The sequence below is a fragment of the Myotis davidii genome, unplaced genomic scaffold, assembly GCF_000327345.1.
Source record: "Myotis davidii unplaced genomic scaffold, ASM32734v1 scaffold1523, whole genome shotgun sequence".
Lineage (NCBI taxonomy): Eukaryota > Metazoa > Chordata > Mammalia > Chiroptera > Vespertilionidae > Myotis > Myotis davidii.
The window spans coordinates 287757-307466 of record NW_006294110.1 but is presented as its reverse complement, the minus strand read 5'-3'; the positions used below and the strand labels follow the sequence as shown (position 1 = coordinate 307466).

The 19710-nt window shown below is 35.3% G+C and overlaps 1 protein-coding gene and 1 pseudogene across 8 annotated transcripts in view; both read right to left on the bottom strand.

Annotated features, from left to right (window-relative positions):
- Nucleotides 1–19710, bottom strand: part of USP25 (ubiquitin specific peptidase 25) — a 177212-nt gene that overhangs the window by 37664 nt on the left and 119838 nt on the right. For 6 of the 8 annotated variants that reach the window (XM_015566825.1, XM_015566819.1, XM_015566818.1 and 3 more), the window contains exons 18-20: nucleotides 12703–12842; nucleotides 6910–7023; nucleotides 4682–4777 (exon numbers count right to left, since the gene is read on the bottom strand). In XM_015566825.1, coding sequence (XP_015422311.1) covers nucleotides 4682–4777; nucleotides 6910–7023; nucleotides 12703–12842 — 350 coding nt within the window. The remainder of the gene's footprint in view (nucleotides 1–4681; nucleotides 4778–6909; nucleotides 7024–12702; nucleotides 12843–19710) is intronic. The other 2 variants (XM_015566821.1, XM_015566822.1) reach the window with 2 other exon arrangements.
- LOC107183827 lies at nucleotides 3037–3840 on the bottom strand (annotated as a pseudogene).

Genomic DNA, 19710 nt, shown 5'->3' with positions numbered 1-19710 from the left:
ATAAATATATAAAGAGATTAATTTAATAAACATGAGATCCAACTCAATATAAAGATACCCAACTTGATAAAAAATGGCAATGGCACTGTAAGCAATAGATAACTTTTCCACTAAAAACAGATGAAAACTTTAGAAGACATATATCCAGTCTTATTTAAAAAAGAAACTGCAGCCCTAATCGATTTGGCTCAGCAGATAGAGTGTCGGCCTGCGGACTGAAGGGTCCCAGATTTGATTCTGGTCAAGGGCATGTACCTGGGTTGCGGGCACATCCCCAATAGGGGGCGTGCAAGAGGCAGCTGAATCGATGTTTCTCTCTCATCGATGTTTCTAACTCTGTATCCCTCTCCCTCTCCCTTCCTTTCTGTAAAAAATCAATAAAATATATTTTAAAAAAAGAAACTTCAGACTACCTAGGAATAAGGATGAATTTTTAAACATAAAAATTTGTTTTTTGTTCAAGAGTAGTTTTCAATATTTCTTAAATCTTATTAAGGTGATCAACCCATCCTGGGACCATTTTGCCAGAAGTTCTATAGTTTTAGCACTTAAAGTTCCTTCTCTAAGGAGTTCCACAGTCTTGGGTATACCAGGATGGTTGGTCATGCTAATCCAAACAAGTTCAAAAGTGTTTATTGATATAGGTTACTGTGCACAAGGCCTTTGTTTTGTTTTATATATTGAAAAAACTACTGAAAATAAGCAGTATTTTTAAAGATGGTGTTTGATGATGGAACAGTAGAAAAATTAAAAGAAACTTTTAGATTTTTTTTTACAATTTAAAAAAGTTATATTTAATAAAAACAAAGGAATGTTAAGAAAGTTGTTAGAAGGCTACACAAAAGAACATTTGTGGAGATGGAATAAGGGAATGAGAGTAGTGAAAAAACATGAACTTTTCATTTAACTTTCCATTGCACTGGTTTACCATGAACATCTGCTATTTTTATAATATAGTTTTTATACTTTAAACAACAAACTAAAGTAATCAACTGAATTTAGCTGCTAAAGAAAATTTATCTTATCCCTCAGGTGGTTTGGGGCAGAACACTTGAAACTTACTGATTTCTATCAAATGAAGACCAGGGTGAATCAATGACTTGCTTGCACATATACTTTAAAGGTTAGGACCCAGGACTTCATTGGGGACCCAAAGGCAGAAGTCTCTTCCAACCATTCCCTGCTTCAGAGGGAATAAATAAATATGATATAAAGATATGGTTCATCACCTCTGAACATTTTGAAGTCCCTAAAGTTAAGCAGCTCAGGGGTGAAAGACCATATAGAGGCCCAGATCAGCAAAGAACTGTCCAGTCATGTCACTGTTGTTGAAAACCACTAAGTTTTGGAGTATCTTGTTATGCAACCCTAAGTAACTGATAAAATCTACTTAAAAAAATTGTTGTCTCAGAACTGTCCAGAGGCAAGCATGCTATTACAATTCTGCTTTCTGATATGGTGCAAAATATCCCTTTTAAGAAATATTTGAACTTAAAAAAAAAAAAAGCCAAAAACCCAACCACAAGCTAAGCTGAATATTTAACACATTCTGTAGGAATGAACAAAGATTAGAATTTTATAATATACACTAGAGACCCCGTGCACAAAATTCATGCACTGAGGGGGTGGGGGAGGGTCCTTCAGTTTAGCCTGTGCCCTCTCGCAGTCCAGGATCCCTCTTGTAGTCTAGGACCCCTCGCTCCTTACCACTTGCCTGCTCGCTGCTCCCTACCTCTTGGCTCACTGTTCCTTAGCACCACCGCAGCTGCGCTAGCCAGCTGTGAACCCGGTTCCTGGCTGAGCGACGCTCCCCATGGGAGCGCACTGACCACTAGGGACAGCTCTGTGTTGAGCATCTGCCCCTTGGTGGTCAGTGCGCATCATAGAGACTAGTCGTTCCACGGGTCCTTCAGTAGTTTGGTTGATTTTCGTATTAGGCTTTTATTATATAGGATTTGTGTGAGCTCTTATATGTTAAAGATACTAAGTATTTATCGGATATTTGCTGCAAATACATTTTTCCCAGTCTGTCTTTTAAAATCTAGGCTCATTAGCAATTTCCCCTGTAGCCACATGGACTCCTTCCATAGATAATTTCTATGTTATTTTTATTGCTATAATTTCTTTTTTTAAGAGTCTCTTATTCTCGTTGAGTTATGTTTTCTTCTAGTTTGCAGCCATGGGACCATAATGGCTTCACCTCTAACTTTATTGTTTAAAATATGTTTTCATTTATTTGTGAGAGAGGAAGAAAGAGAGAAAGATTGAACCACAAAGAGGGAAGGCAGCGGTATTGCCCCGGGGACCCAGGGAGCACATGCTGGGACCGGCTGGACTCCTGACCCTCAAGGGTTTCATATTGCAGAGCCATCTTGCCTGGGAATCCGGAATCCGAGTTCTCCCAGGGATCCCAGGACACAGAGCAGGCAATTTCCACACCTACCTACGCTGCTAGTTAAACACGGGTTCGTAAGCCCAAGGAGGGCAGGGGCAGATAATCACAGTGGCAAAGTGAGGCTTAGCACCTGTCAAGCACCGGGCTGAGAGCCTTATGTGCACAATCTCATGCACACCTGTAACATTCCACTGAGGCTGGTACTATTATCATACCCATTTTATAGATGAAGAAACAGAGACTCAGAGAGGTTACACAGGTCTAAGTGGCGGAGTCTGTGTGACTCCAAAGTCACCATGCCCCTCTGCTACCCCCAACCCTTGGGTGGGTGGCGTTGCTAAGTCCAGCTTTTCTCTCCCTCTTGCTCTGGGACACCCGATGATCAACAGGGTTGAGTAGAGGAGGAGAGACAGGGCTCCGAGGAACCCAACAGGGGACCTGGCCATTATTTCTCTAGAGCCCAGTGATAAAGAATCAATAAGGAAAAAGACTTGCCGTTTCCAGACTGTTCTATTGTATCTTCTTCCCACTAATGGAAACTGGTTTGCGCCACATGTGGCTGGCGAGCCGCAGTTTGCCGACCACTGCCCTAGGCTATTATTAGTACAGATTAGACATTTATGTAAAAACTGTTCCATTTTTCCCAAAGAAATATCCTCAATTTCTTATCTTTGTTATTTTCTTCAGAGCAATAACCTGTAATTTCTACTCTCGCAGATAAGGGGCTCCACTGTGTTGGGCAGTTATTATAAGTTTATGTTACAAGTCATTATCACCTCCAAACACTCCCTTTCATTTTACTGCACAGGCTCACTGTACTGTTTCATAGTAAAAATATACTCCACTCAAATTCAAAGAGCCTGAACAGAAGCTAGAAGCCCAAGGATGTTTAGGTACTGATTTAGTAACAATGTCTACTGGCACAAACCTCCTATTTATTCATATTATTAGAGCTATGTTAATGAAAAAGGAACTGGGGAATGAGATCATTACACATAACTAAATACATTCTAAATATAAATACCATGTATTTCCTAATTAATATCAAGTAAATATCTAAACCATCCATCTCAAATTCTGGTCTAAAAGAAAAAGGTCAGAGACAATTACAAAGAAGGCGCTTCACATTATTAGGTCTATTTTGAAAACGATGAGGTCTTCTGGGACAATCACTTTAGTCTTTTTTATCAGAGATTTCTGTTGATCCTTGTGTTGGTAATATATTTATGTCTGCACCCTTATAGTCTACTTTGCTTTTGCTTGTATCGTTGGATTCTTACATAGCTTTTCTAGGCCATATGCGACTAACAAAGGGGGAAATCAGAGGGCATACGTAGGGCTCTAGGAACTTTTTGTAGACCCAGAGCAGAACTGGAATGACAATACAAGGAATGCACACCATTGTCCCAGGTGTGAACTCCTGTTCCTCGACCACCAAGACTAAGTGGAAAATCGAAAATTTTAAATTTTTAATGTGAAGTAAAGGAGCATGCATCAATTATAGTGAACTATACCCCATAACCTTTTGTTTTTAATAGAAAAAAAGTAAACACTAACAAGGTGATAGGAGTGAAAAAATCCTAGATTTTCAGTTAATCTAAATAAAATGACAAAAATATAGTGTTTTCGTTTTACAAATAAGTAAAAGCAATAATACTGTAATAAAAACATTTTAAAAATCTGGAATCAGAGGGGGAAAAGATTGAGTCATCAAATGATGCATCAGCTTGATTTGTCTCACATGCCTTGAAATGATCAGGATATCAAAAATTAACCATGGGGAAAACATAAGTAAATAGAAACATAAAAAGACAATACATGAATGAATAATTTAAAAAATAACCCAATAAAGAAAATTTCTTAGTATCATGTGATAACAAAATTAAAAATATATATATATATAACACTAACTAAGGGTATGTATACCAATGAGGCAAAAATTAACTATTATCAGAGAGTTACTCAATTCTTAGTTTTGCTCATCAAAAAATACCCTTTTTTCCCCTTCAAATAAAAACATAATTCAAACTTCTGCGAACAAAACAGAGGTGCACTACTAGGGTAACTCGGGTAAAATGCTTTGTTTTTGTTGAATTATCTCGATTAAAAGAAAAAAAAATCAGTCTTAGATTCATGCACAAAAGAAACCCCCAAACAACAGGTAACCACGGCTACTTTAGAAAAAGAGTAATTATACAAGAAAACAAATTTAGTTCAAGGAAATAAACATTTTAAGAAGTCTCATTTAAAAATAGTAAAAAAATAAAGTGAAAATGTTAATTGTACCTTAAAGAACCCTGCTTCAGGGCCACACCTGTCATATATACTCCTGGATTTACCTATCGCCATGATAATACCTTGCATGTTCGGTGTCATCATGATCTGCCACAAGGGATTGAAAGTTAAGAGTTTTTGAATGAGTAACATAAAAAATTTAAAAAAACAAAATAATTACATGCAAGTTAGAAGTCCTTTGCTTTTCATTACTTATAAATCAAACGTTGCATTTTTTATAGCAAACGTGATTCAGTATGCATGTAAGTATATTTCAAAATCTCTATAGGGCCACATCTAGTTCATATGGTGCCTTTGTGCAAAAAGCAAAAAGGCATCCTCTCTGAACCAAACAATTTTAAAAAGAGCCCCTTCTTGACCAATTAGAAAAATGTGCTGCTCTCTGAATGAGAGAACCATTTAGAAATAGCAACAATCTTTTTATTTTAAAAGGTGCTTCTTCATTAAGGTTCGGGGAGCTCAGTAAGCATAAGCTCAATTTCAACTCCAAGTACACCCATTGGCTAGGTGTTCTTGCACAACCATACAACCTGAACATTCATTTGCAGCAGCCTTGTGTTCACAGACCTTGGTGCCAAGCACATGCACTGTTAAACCATCACTCTATGCATTAAAAAAACAAAACCTCTGCCAGTTGCATAAGCATTTGTACAAAAGATAGTGTTAAATGATTAATCCTAATTCTGTTTTGTTAATGCCAGAAGGTTCACCCTAAAACAAGCAGAGATGCTTAATAAACATTTTATTAAAAACATAAGTTTCTATAATTTTCAAGTACCAACATAGTAGTATTAAAATAACTAGAACAACATATTAAGTACTAAATACTGAAGTATATTTTTTTGTTTTCATAAGAGCTTATTTTTAGCTGTTTACATTTTAAAATACCTGAAAAAATGATGTAACTCAAGGCACTATGAAGCTATTGTATTAGAGCTGTCAAGAGAGTGCATCCAGCCCAGCTGGTAGGGCTCAGTGATTGAGCAACAGCCCATGAACCAGGCAGTCATGGATCGATTCCGAGTTAGGGCACATGCCTTGGTTGCCAGCTTGATCCCCAGGAGGGGGCATGCAAGAGATGTTTCTCTCAATTTTCTACCTTTCTATCCCTTTCCCCTCCTTTCCCTAAAATAAAATATATATATATTTTTTTTTTTTAAAGGAGAGAGTACATCAATTACCTCTGATTCACTGAAACTATTATTCATAGTATATATTTTGGATTATATACTGAGAGTTGCAATAACATTAACTACTTGAGAAAATCCTTCTGACTATTTCCTATCTCACAAACCTGCTCCTTATTCTCATTATGGCCATGCTTTCTTACATTGATGCAGTAAAATTAATATCTCTATGACACCTCTGATTTTAGTGCCATAAAGACATTTTTAACTCAATTATAATCTTGGAATAAGTCTAGAAAAAAGTTACTTGGAAAAAACTATTTAGTGTATATTCAATTCTCATCTATGCCAGTAAAATGATAAAATCCAAGGTCTTCTCTATGCCCTTCCTGAAATATGAAAGATATCAAAATGTAAAAGTCTTAAGAGAAAAGTGGAGGAAGGGGGGAAAATCTGATGGGACCAAGACAATAGTGTATTTTCATCTGGATTCCCACAAAACACCTCATGTTAGAAATCCAACTAGATGAGAATTAATAGTGGAGAGGTAGAAAAAGATAAGTTGGAAAGTCCCATTGTGAATAAAACTCTGGTAGGCATTCAGCAACATTGATGAATCATTTAATTCAAAGTCACATGGAGGTTGCAAAAGCAAAAATACCAATTATCTATTTGTAATAAGGATGTATGTTCTTCTGGCAGGAAATGGTGGGCAAAGTATTACAATACATAACTCAAGCAAAAGAGAAAATTAAAATTATTTTAAATGCTCAAAATTTTTGCTATTTAATTGAACAAATCTTACTGTAATCTATCAGCCTGAGAGTAAACCAATCCTACATCTGCATAAGAGAATTAACACAAGAAACATAAAATTATTATTCTGAAAAATTCCATAAGCTTTCTGCTGAAATTGTTATTTGAAAATTGAAATTTGTGTTAGCAATTGGTAAGGTAATTTCAGACCATGGGTGGCAAAGCTGTATGTTATGCAGTAATAGACATCAGTGTGAGGGTGCAGGCATGCCCAAAGTAATGGTATTAAATAGTGAAAAATAAGTAGAACAATGTAGAGCGCTGTGACAAAGGTACCTCGTCATCATAACCCCCCTCCTTTGACTCAATCACAAATTTCCCTACGTGAGGAATCGCCACCTCTACAACTTGCTGCTTACAAGGTGGTTGGCTTGTAGCACTTTCAGGTTTCTGCAGGAAGAAATCATTAGTATGAACATTAGAAAAGAGAAGAACAATGGAAGCACCAGTTTAAGTGTAGATACTTGAGTCTTTTAAAAATATCTGCATTTGCCTAGTATAAAACAATACCACTTAAATCTGAGTATTAGAAACAAATGAATTAATACAAGATCTCCAGCTTTCCCTTTTCATCTCAAACACTAAATTAAGTTTTCATTTACTTTTTTCCCGTAAAGCATCTTGGACTCTAAATCCTTAAAAATAATAAACAGTGGAGCTGCAGTTCCTATTACTATCTTCATAGCTGAACTTTTTTGTTGTTGTTGTTGATTTTTAATTCTAATAACTCCATAAAAAGCCTTTTTGATACTTTATCTCCATTAAAATAAGATTTCTCTGCCCTGGCCAGGTGATTCAGTTGGTTGGAGTGTCGTCCCATGCACCAAAAGGTTGTGGGTTAGATCCCCGATAATGGCACGTATGGGAGGCAACCGATCTATGTTTTTCTCTCACATTAATACTTCTCTCTCTCCCCTCCTCTCTTCTCTCTAAAATCAATAAATATAATTTCGGGTAAGGATAAAATAAAAACCAAACAACAAAAAAAACCCCAAAGATATTCTTCTGAACCCAGAAGAGTTTGTAGGTTTTCCTTCGTATGATTTTACTTCTCTATCCTTTCTAGTAATCAAGTGTATATCTACTCATTATCCATACTCTATAGTGCTTAACTCACTCTGTAACAGCCTATGAGACCTAGTACCATATATTTATATCATAAGTATCCAATGAATTTTTGTTTTTTTAAAAGCTGCAAGATACTATTTTTAACCAATCAGATTTCTTTCTTTTTCTTTTCTTTAACAAAGACTATAAATTTCACTAATCGACACTAAGAGTGGAAGGTAGCATGAAATCCAGAAAAGTCTACTTGAAGACACTAATGCAGCTCATTCAAAATCTGCTCAGATCTTATTTTACTGTATAGATTTGTAACTAGCATATTTAGTATTTACGTATGAACAAAGTTCAAAAGTACCTAAAATGCTTCAATAAAGCTTGCTTGAGTAATTTTAAATTGCACCATAAAAGTTGTCCTAAGCAAAAATAAACTTAATTTTTTTTAAAACTTTACTTTTGATATTAAACAGAAAACTTTAATAAATAAAGGGTTTTATTTCCATTTAAAGGTACGTTTTAGAGATGTGAGCACATTCTGATTTTCCAGAAGTACATTTGCAGAAAGAATTTAATTAAACAATAAAATAAAACTAATGACCAAGACTGGCACTGTTCCTTTTAAAAGAAATGTTATTTATAAATAACATTTTTAGAAAAGGTTTCCTTCGAGTTCTTCATTTTTCAAGGAAAAATAATGAGCTTGTATGTTTGCCATGATCATGAGATAATATTCAGGTTACCCCACACCTGGGACATAATTGTTGCTCTATAAATGACAGGCATTACCAATATTATTATACTACTAGAGGCCCAGTGCACAAAATTTGTGCACAGAGGTGGGAGTAGGTGAGGGGAAGGGTCCCTCAGCCCGGCCTGCACCTTCTCGCAATCTGGGACCCCTCAGGGAATATCCAGCTGCTGATTTAGGCCAGATTTCGCAGGGATCTCTGTGGGATCCGGCCTAAACCTGCAGTCGGACATCCCTCTCGCAATCCTTGACTGCTGGCTCCTAACCGCTTGTCTGCCTGCCTGCCTCATCACCCCTAACCACTCTCCTGCCTCCCTGATTGCCCCTAACTGCCTCTGCCTGGGTCCCCACTGCCACAGCTTCATCCAGAAGGATGTCTGGAATGACGTCTGTAAAGTCGTTCGGCTGTACCATCTAATTAGCATATTATGCTTTTATTATTACAGATTAATACTATTTTAAATTGCTTACATTAGAATAATTCTAACCCAATATTACCATCACAAATATCCTAGAAGATATGTTTATTATGTAGTAATAAATGTCCTAGGTCTCCATTCATAAAAGTAAAATAAGCAGATAAATTAAGAAATCTGTCTGGACACAGTGGTAAAAAATTTCTCACAAGAACACCAATCCCAAACAATACTGTCTTAAGAAGAGAAAGTATAGGGTGTCCTCAAAAAATGTACATCACACATTTAATAATGAAAAAGGCAGTGTGTATTAAAATACAATTCATTTTCAAAATTGAGCTATCAGCTGTTAAATGTAAATGCACTTTTTGGGACACATGACAAATTTACAGCAAGTAGCAACTAGAAAATGTATTCCTTAGAATACTGATCCTTACACAGTCCCATTGGGGAAAAAATGTAGTTAAGAAAAAAAATCAGGGTTTTATAAACCTTTCCAGTTACCACAGAAGAGTTTCAACAGCATAATACTGATTAATTATATGGGTAAAAGTTGAAAAACGGAAATAGCTTGGGTGCAGATAATAATTCTGTAGGTATTGTTGTTCTCACATTTAGATATCCTAAGGTACCATAAAAAATGTTCATATAAAGAATTTAAGGGTTCACTGAAGTAAAATAGAGGCATATTTATCTTTTCCAATTACTATCGTGTCCTGTATAAACATCTTAACCAAGGATGAATCTGAAAGGGTTAAAAATAAGTTTCTCAGTTAAAAAGTTGCAAAAATAATTAAATACAAAGATTTTTATTGACTGCTTAAAAGCCATCCTATATAATAAAAAGCTAATATGCTAATTAGACTGGACAGTGGAACGACCTTCCGAAACGACCTTCCAGAATGACCAGTGAGGGGGTTTGCAAGGCAGCCGGGGCTGTGAGGGCTGAGCCCCTTGCACGAATTTCGTGCATCGGGCCTCTAGTTAAATATTATCATTTTTTTGAAAGCAGTCACATAAAAGGTGGTTAAAGCACTATATCATCTCATCACTTTTGTTCCCCTTAATATGCTCATATCACTTTAACCAAGTAATTCAACTATGAGGAAGCTGAAGAAATAACCTAACATATGAAGAAAGTTTCATTTCTAGCAGCCCCTTTAGAATAATGTAAAAGTAGAATTGAATATGGGGGATAGGTAAGTAAACAAGAATCTAATCACTCAAAGGAATAATACTCAACCTATAAACTTTTTTAAAGAGTTTATAACATGGGAAACGGTTAAGTTATAATGTGATTTTTAAAAAGCAAATTTAAGATATGAAATTTTATATGCAGTAATAACTCAACTATAAAGATAAATTCTAAACCTGTATATAAAAATAAGAATAGAAGAAAACATACTAACATATTCATAGTGTTTAACTTTGAGACTACGCATGTTTTTTTTGGGAGTCCACTTTTCTGTATATTTCAAATTTCCTGAAATATTTCATTTAAATTTGAGTACATTCTCCCAAAAAGCAAGCTGTATAACATTTGGAGAGTATCTCTCCATGGTTTCTGTGCGTCTAAGCTTTCCAGGGAATTCTTCTTACAGTAAGGTTGGAGCTTAATATACTGTATATTTGTGAAATGGTTAGAACTTAAACAACAAAAGAAAACTAACAGTTACGTAGTGCCTACACTACAAGCTAGGCATTTTTAAAAAATGATCTAAAGTAACCTCAAAATCACCTCTGTTTTATATAAAAGAAAACTGAGATTTAGAGAAATTAAGCAACTTATTCAAGTTTGCATAGCTAGTAAGAAGTAAAACCAATATTCAAAAATCAAGACTATCTAATCACAAAGTCTGCAGACTCTTTTCATCTATGCAATTTAGTATCTAAAGCAGAGATTTAAATGAGAAAACCCAATGGTGGTTACCTAGAGCCTAAGCAACTGACCATGAGACCAAGAACACAGGCTGCTTCAGACAGCCATGTTAACACATTCTTAGGCATGTTGCAAGATTTATATAGGCAAAGGTGCCAAATATTGGTGCTGTACCAAAAAATAAGGCAAACAGAAAAATATTTATGCTAGCCATCTATCATATTATCTCCATGTCATCCTCCTTTCTCAAGTAAAGGTGAAGCAGTAGGTTGTTAGCTTATAAAACGATATCCATATTAATAAGCTAAGCAATCAAAATTTAAGTGATTTCTGCAAATTTAAATTACACATGATTAGACAAACAAAAACAATCATGATTCTACGTTAAGCTAAATAATGCTTTTAGGCTTTCTGATATCAGTTAAAAGAATGCTATTTATTAACCATAATGTAAGCTCTAACAAATAAAATTCCTAATTAGCAAAGGCCCTGACAAGTCATTTTTTTTACTGGTAAAAATATTTCTCCTGTGCACCTACTTCTCAGCCCTTTCTCGCTCCCTAGTTTTCCTGTTCTACCATTCCCCAAGAACTACACAGCTCAGGACCATTAGAAGAAGTATTTGCCAACAAGTGCTCTATTGTTCGTAGGTGTTCATCTCAAACTCATTCAGAGTCTCTAGAGCATTTGCAAAATTTGGTTAGATAAAAAAATGATATTAATACATAATTTTTATGGTAAGATGATATATAATCAAAATTATTCAAACAGAAAATAACTTTAAAAACTAATTCCTGATTATTTCATTCATTAAAACAACACCCTATTAAATGGACATTTTGGTTAATTGAGGTCTTATATTAAAGACCTCAGTGCATTTAGCAATTAAGTAGAAAACTACATTGAAAAATTATATCTCTTGTTCTCTTTAGTTCTCTAGAGGAGAATCGTCAAATATTAACATTAGCTATCATGAAACCTATACTAGAGCTGCTTGTGCTAATAAAATAAGATGATGGCAACTGAATTTTGTAATACCAAATTCTTGAAATAGCATATCCCAGAATGTCATAGTCACTGAAAACATAGTGCAATACCAATGTGCTCAATTTATTGTTATAAAAAGACACAACTGAAAACTACCAACAGAAGAATTATCGTGACAATTTTGAACGGAACACTACTGAAATATGCATAAACCATAGTGTAAGATAATATTTACTACTCTAACCTAAAGTATCTGGTATTTTATTGTTAAACACATTCCATGCAACAAAGAAAATTATTCCTTATTCTAAACTATTCCAATGTAGTAAGACTAGAGATTGAGGGAGGCGTGAGAAACACAGTTGACCCTTGAACAACATGGATTTGAACTGTGCAGGTCCATTATATGTGGATTTTTTAAAATAAATACTGTAAATGTATTTTCCTTCAGATTTTCTTAATAGCATTTTCCTTTCTATACTTTATTGTAAGAATATAGTATATAATACATATAACATAAGGAATATGTATTAATCGACTGTGTATATTACCAGTAAGGCTTCTGGTCAATAATAGGCTATTAGTAAAGCTGTTGAGGAGTCAAATTTTAAACTTGAATTTTTAACTGCTCAGAGGGCTGGCACCCTAACCCCCATGTTGTGCAAGGGTCAACTTGTAATGCTAAATGTTCTAGTTCTCTTTTTAATTCCCAATCAATGACCAATTTAACCTATAACTGTATTTTTCATAATTCTCAAACAGGAAATTAGTAACATTTTTAAAAAGAATAATTTTTTAACATTATAGAGGAAAAAACTACAGCTGGGGTGTTAGGTGATGCCCCCAGTCACTGTTCATGTGGATGAAGAGCCCATGGCACTGCCTCCCCTGACTCCCAGAGAGCTCACTGTCCATCACAGAGCTAGGAAACGTCATGAACATGGCAATGCTCAGAGGGGGAAAAGAAAAGTTCTTACCGTCTGCAAAACTGTTTCAGGACTTTTATCTTCGTGATCACTTGATGCCTTGGTAATTGTTCGAATAGTTTCTTCTTTCAAGTGCTTTGAGAAATCACTTCTTGATGGCTGCTCTAGATATTCTGGTTCTCCTGCTTGTGCTTCATGAGAAAAGAATCAACTGTATATCTAATAAAACCAGAGCATCTATACTAAAATTACTCTATTATTTATTTCTAATTCAAAGTTAGGCAACCATCAATTTTATATACATACAACACTTCTCCCAGAATTAATAAAAAATCCAAAAGTAATCAAATAATTACTGAAAAAAGTACCCATTACAGTTTATGACACAGAAATCACAGTAATTTTATTTGCACTAAATCCCAAAATCTCATTTTAAAAACCACTAGCGTTCTACAAAAAACAAACAGAGAGGATTTGGTTTGTACAGCAATCCTGGCCTACCTGGCCGAGGTCTCCACAGAGAATATCAGCTGTTTTTCTGGCTACACTATCCTTTTCCACACCTGCCTGACAAAACGCTAACCCTGAAGGTGCCCAATCTTCTCTTTTTTTCTAAACCTGCCCCTGGTAGCTGAGTGCTGTCAGGGAAAATAACAATTACTCATTGGCAAATTGGTACTAAAATAAATTCAAAACTTCAAATACCATCCCTGCTAAGAACTCCCAAAATGATATCCACGACCCATGTTCTGACGTTAAGACCAACAGATGCAAGTGTTCTTTGAATATTTACTGGGTGATTCATAGAAAACGCCAAAGATTTTAAGGGGCCGTTTCTTAGCTCTCCGACGTAATCTTGTGTCTTTTGCTCAAAAGGAGACTATACTAGCTTTTTCAGCTTACTGAATACATCGAGAGATCGAGTTCCAACCTTAGATCTTTCCTTATTTTCCTCCCTCTGGCTATATGTTTACTCACTCTCACTCCCTCATCTAATAACTAATTCATCCTTTTGTTTAAATACCACTTCCCTGTAAAAGTATTACTGGTTACAACATATCTCGGACCACTGGCATTTGGTGTGGAAGGCTGTCCTGTACTTCCTTGGCATTTACCCACGAGATGCCAACAGTACTGTTCCTAGGTGTGACTTCCATTGTTGTCAATGCCCTTAGGGGACAAAATCACTCCCAGATGAGAACCATTGCTCTAAACTAACTTACACTCTCTTATTAATAGCACTTATCACAATTATAACTTAATTATTATAGATATGTTTCATGCCTATATCCCCTGCTGGATGTAAGAGTGGGGATGTTATCTCCCCTTTGTATTGCTATTTCTTCAACACCTACCACATCATAAAGCACACAATAAATTAATGGAACAAATGAATTAATAAGATTATGAATGAATATAAGGAAGAAAAAAGTACACTAAAACATCCCACGTTATTCGAACTAACTGAGTCCTTCCTCAACCAACCGGTAGGACACAACAGGGCTCCTGTCATCCTTTCCAATATTTGCTTAATTAAAAAAAAAACAACTCTCCAAGTAAAATATCATTCAAAAAGAAGTACTATAATTTCAAATATGTACAGCCATTCATTTATCCAATAAAATTTAATAAGCATGTAATTACGTGCCAGGCACTAGACTAGTATTGAGTGCAAACAATATAGCCAGTGTCTGCTCCATGAAGTTGGCAGTCAACTATGGAAAAAGTCATTAACCAAAGAATCACACATGTGAATTGTGATACTATTACAATAATACATTCTAGCAATAAAATGGAGGGGTGACTTAAATGATGGGATTTGAAATAAAGTGACTCTTTTGCTGGATGGAAGAATGAACAGCCCAGGTAATGAGCATGAGCTGGATCTGAAAGGTTAGTGTGGCTGGACTACAGCACAAGAGATATGAAAGTGAAAGAATGTTTTCAATACAATGGCAGCATGGCAAGTTTTAAAAAATGTATTCCAGCTACACTGTAAAGAATGGATTAGAGAGGAGAGTAAAATTGGAAATCAGTGAAGGGATGAGATCAGTATGAACAAGAGAAGACAGCTTTTGCTAAACAGAGATAGCAACGTGGTAGAGAAAACTGGGTAGATTCAAGTACAGTTTGGAAATAAACAGCATGGAGACTGAATGTGAAGATGACTCCAAGTTTTTGGCATGAGTAAGGAGGGTGATAGAGGTGAAATATAGTCTAGTGGGGAAAACTAGAGGGAGGAATGCCTATATTGTGTGATGGGCAGAGAAGCTAAAATAAATTAAAGTTCTCATTTCTGTACTTTGTGACTGGGCTGCAATGTTCTTTCGGTGCTCCTGTATAATGAATGAGGTAAAGAAAATCTTAGGCTACATCTCCAGCTTTAGCAGGGCTTCTGTTTTTGGTAGGTGTCATGGTTAACTGACCTAAGCCAGCTTATTTAGGGCTTATCAAAGAACCTTCTCATTGATAAAGATTTTACCTGTGTTTGCCCCCTTTGTCTATTCTCACTGTAATAGATAAAACATCAATGGCCGGTAGTAGCATGTGAACTTAATGCTGTGAGGGCCATGAAATCTATCTGGTCTGACACTTGTCTAAATCACCAAAATCCCTAAGTTCTTAGAAGCAAAAGTAATTTTGTCTAATCGAAACGATCAATATATCTTAGGTTATCAAGGTCAAGGTTTCCTTCTACATAGGAATTTGAGTCCAAAGACCTTATGAGTAATGCTGAATGGTTTTGTCTAATTGTCACATAAAAAGAACAATTTCCTCTAGAGTTTTCCCTGTGTATAATCTTCCAGGGAATATATCTGAATGGTTCTGTAGTCATAGTAAGTGAACCTATAACGATTTGAGATCTGGGAATTTGAAAATAAAAACCCACACTTCATTCTCAAATATATTTATTGAGCCGGTGCCATTTTCAGTACTCAGCTTGGTATTAACAATGAAAAAATAAAGACATAAAATTCACTCACTTTAAGGAATTCTCAATAAAATCAGATAAATATATACTGCATTACAATAGAAAGTACTAAATGCAATATTGACCCAGTGATCCCAGTCTAGGAATATATCCCAAGAAAATAGAAACACCAATCAGAAAGGATATATGCACCCCTATGCTCATAGCAGCACCATTTACCATAGCTAAGATTTGGACATAGAATAAGTGCCCATCAGCAGACGAGTGGACTGAAAAACTGTGGTACATCTACACAATGGAATGCTACACTAAGGTAAAAAACAAGGAATTTTTACCATTTGCAACAGCATGGATGGAACTGGAGAGCATTACGCTAAGTGAAATAAGCCAGTCAGAGAAAGATAAATATCACATGATCTCACTCATTTATGGATTATAATGAACAACATAAACTGATGAACAAAAACAGATCCAGAGACAGAGAAGCATCGATCAGACTGTCAAACCTCAGAGGGAAGGTAGGGGAGGGTGGGGGTAAGGAGGAAAGATCAATTAAAGGACTTGTATGCATGCACACAGGCCTAACCAGTGGACATGGACAACAGGTGAGTGAGGGCATGAGTGGGGGGATGAGGGGGCAATGGGGCAATAAGAACACATATGTAATACCTTAATCAAGAAAAGAGAAAAAAAAGAAACACCTTCTAGAAGAAATGCCAACTGGGCTGAGTCTTGAAGGATTTGTGGAGAGGATTATCTTGGATATGGGAAAAAGATTCGAGGAGAAGGAATAACATATGCAAAGGCATTGCAAAGACAGATAAAAGATTAATAAAATCCTGGCTGTTAATGAGTCTCTACACTTCATGTCTTTATTTTAAACAAATTAGAATACAAATACAACATAAATTTGATAGTGAAAATAGATTAGAATTAAGAAGAAAAAGATAATAAATAATACAGAGGTAATTTTATGGGGGTTCATAAACAATTTGAGAAAGGTCTTAAAGAATAGAATTTCAAGAATATTGATAGAGGACATTTAAAAAATGAAGGATTCTTGATGAACAATGATAGGAAAGTTCCCTAAAGCAAGAGTATTGGGTAATAATCTAGTTTAAATAAAACATAAGGTATTCATAGTGAAGCAGTCTTGGAAGAATTACAAAGGAGTCAGATTATAACGATGGGTCCGCATAACAAAAATAAATTTCGGCTTCATTTTGTCAAACCAGAAGAGTACAAAACATGCTGAGAACAAAAAACCAAAATGAAAATAATAAAAAGCTCTTTCTGCTACTCAGACATAAGCATTGTTAATATTTTTTAGTATTACATAATTCCAGACTTCACATACCCACATTTTTCAAGCAAAAATAATAATACTGAATATTTTAAACTTAATATAATAAACATTTTCATGTTAATATATTTTTTTACTGGTTATACTGTATTCTTCTGTCCAGAGGGCCCATGAAACTAGTACCCAACCATATAACTAGGCAATTTCCATTTATTTGTAAAAAAAACCCAAAAACAACAACAAAAAGAGAAAGAGTTAGTTTTGTGTGTGTGTATGTGTGTGTAAATACACACAATGATTTATCTTCACCCTATGTACTCCTACAGAAGCCTCTTCATTGCTGGCCTATACAAATGGTAGGCACTTTATATACTAACTGGTCCCTCCATTTAATGTTTAATGTAATTTTCAGGCTTTAACTTGGATTACACCTGGTGATTACTTGCATATCACTTATTATTCTTACTTCCTGGATGTCTACCTTGGTTCCCTACCTACAGCTACAAACTCCTAAACATACTCATTTCATCATACGTGACCAGTTCTCTCTGGAGGGATATAATACCCCTGTACCTAAAGTAACTCTCAAATCATTGATTTGTTCTATGGTTACTTCATTGACATTTTGTATGGCCATGTTCTATGTTCATAATGAAGGGGGCTTCATTCACCAGTTTGGTTGTTATAGACCAGCATTCTGAGAGCACTCTGAGCCTGTTCCTTTGGTCCACTTTCATGTTGAAGTAAAAGATCGGGGGGGCTTGGACACATTCTACTTAAGCATATTTCCTGGTTATGTTCTTCAATATTTTAAGAGGAGAGTCAACTTGACAACCATTTGGTTTTCTGTTAAAGTGTAAGGATCTGCTCTTTAATCAACTACTAAAAAAAGGCAACATCTCATATCTTACAGAAATATCTAAAATCTTGATTTACTAATGAGTCATACTTATTACACTCACATCTAGAAGAACATTTAAACAGGACTGCTTCAAAGATATGTAGTCCATTCACTGCTAGAAATATAATTAAAACTGACAAGTCCCCAAAAGTGGTCTATAAAGAGCAATGCTATGCTGGCTATAATGAATCACCAAAAACTTAAAATTTCAGATTCCTGAGTGCCACCACAAATAGAATTTTGGGAATGAGGGATGGGGTAGAGGCTTAAAAACCAGTTAAACTTAAAATATATCCATAACAGAGAAATATCTGCACCACACATTTTTAGCCTGCTTCTCTAATGTGTAGTAATTTTGGATATACTTTTTTTTTCCCACACATGACTTTTAATTAAAGACTGGCCAGTGTTACATTGATGTTAAAACTGCCTTATTTCTTGGCATTTTTTTTAAAGAGTTCTTGGCTGTACTTTTAAAATGTTGGCATTCTCATACACTGAGGATCACCCGTAGGAAACTCAATTACTGAAACCTCCATAAGGAATGAATTCAATGCAGAAAACATTCAAAGGGCACCTATCACATGTCACTTATTGTGCTAGATAAACAGGAACATCACCCAGTTCCTGTTTAAAGGAACCTGAGAATACTGAGAGCACTGTTCCTTCTACCAGGTCTTACTCTCAGAAATCAGCTGGACTTTCCTGGAATATCAGTTTATTTTTAGCTTTTAGAAAAGTTATTTTTAGGGAAGTCATAGAGCCAATTCTACATGATGCCTCTAGGCAAACTATGAAACATTGTGGAATGCATTTCATTCCAATACTAACCATTTCCACCTTACTTTTTTTGTTTTGGTTTCTTTTGTTTTCATTTGAATATACTGTAGTATGTTCTAACAACTTCAAATAAATTTTTAGTAAAATAGGAGTGTCAGGCATAGCTCTTCTCTTCTTCAGATTTCTTTGTTTTACAAATGCAGTCTAGAGCTATGCTGCTTAATCAGAAATATACACCTCAACAAGATCTCCAAACATGAGTCCAGGTAAGTTCTCTTTTCTAGTAAGCAGAATAAGGAGGTAGCATAAGATAAATCAAATAATGCTTTTCCATCATTTATTACTTTGTTAATTAAGACAATGAATGATATTAGAGAAGTGATGCCTATGGGTTTCATGTTAGAAGAACAAATACTTATTGAATTAATATTATATAAGTTAATCTTCTTATTGGAATATCACACAGAAGAAATTGAATTTTAATAGCTTTATGTTACAGTTTTACTGAGAACACTTGTAGGGAGGGAATAAAATCACTCTGATGGATTTTACCAGCAACATTTCCTTGTATTACTTCATAATCCTAGTGCACAACTGAAAGATATAAATACAGGTTTTCTTTGATACTTTGAAAGTATTATACCAAATTAAACAAATTACTTAGAAAACTGTGAAGAGAAATAAAAAGAATACTAATGAGAGCAGATAAGTGGTTCCAATAGACAATATAAGTTCCTTTAGTCAACTGTGATATGTTAACTTCCCCTGCAATAGAGGACAAATTTCGTGGTATGATATTTAACATACACACACACACACACACACACACACACACACACACACACAAATACAAACACATTCATATATATATGGCTAATATGCTAGGTGTCTATCTGGGTAATGATGTCATATAGCAACGCCCAGCTCCCTCTCCCTAGCAACTACCCGTGGTCAGCAAACTGCGGCTCGCGAGTCACATGCGGCTCTTTGGCCTCTTGAGTGTGGCTCTTCCTAAGCCTTAGGAGTACCCTAATTAAGTTAATAACAATGTACCTACCTATATAGTTTAAGTTTAAAAAATTTGGCTCTCAAAAGAAATTTCAATTGTTGTACTGTTGATATTTGGCTCTGTTGACTAATGAG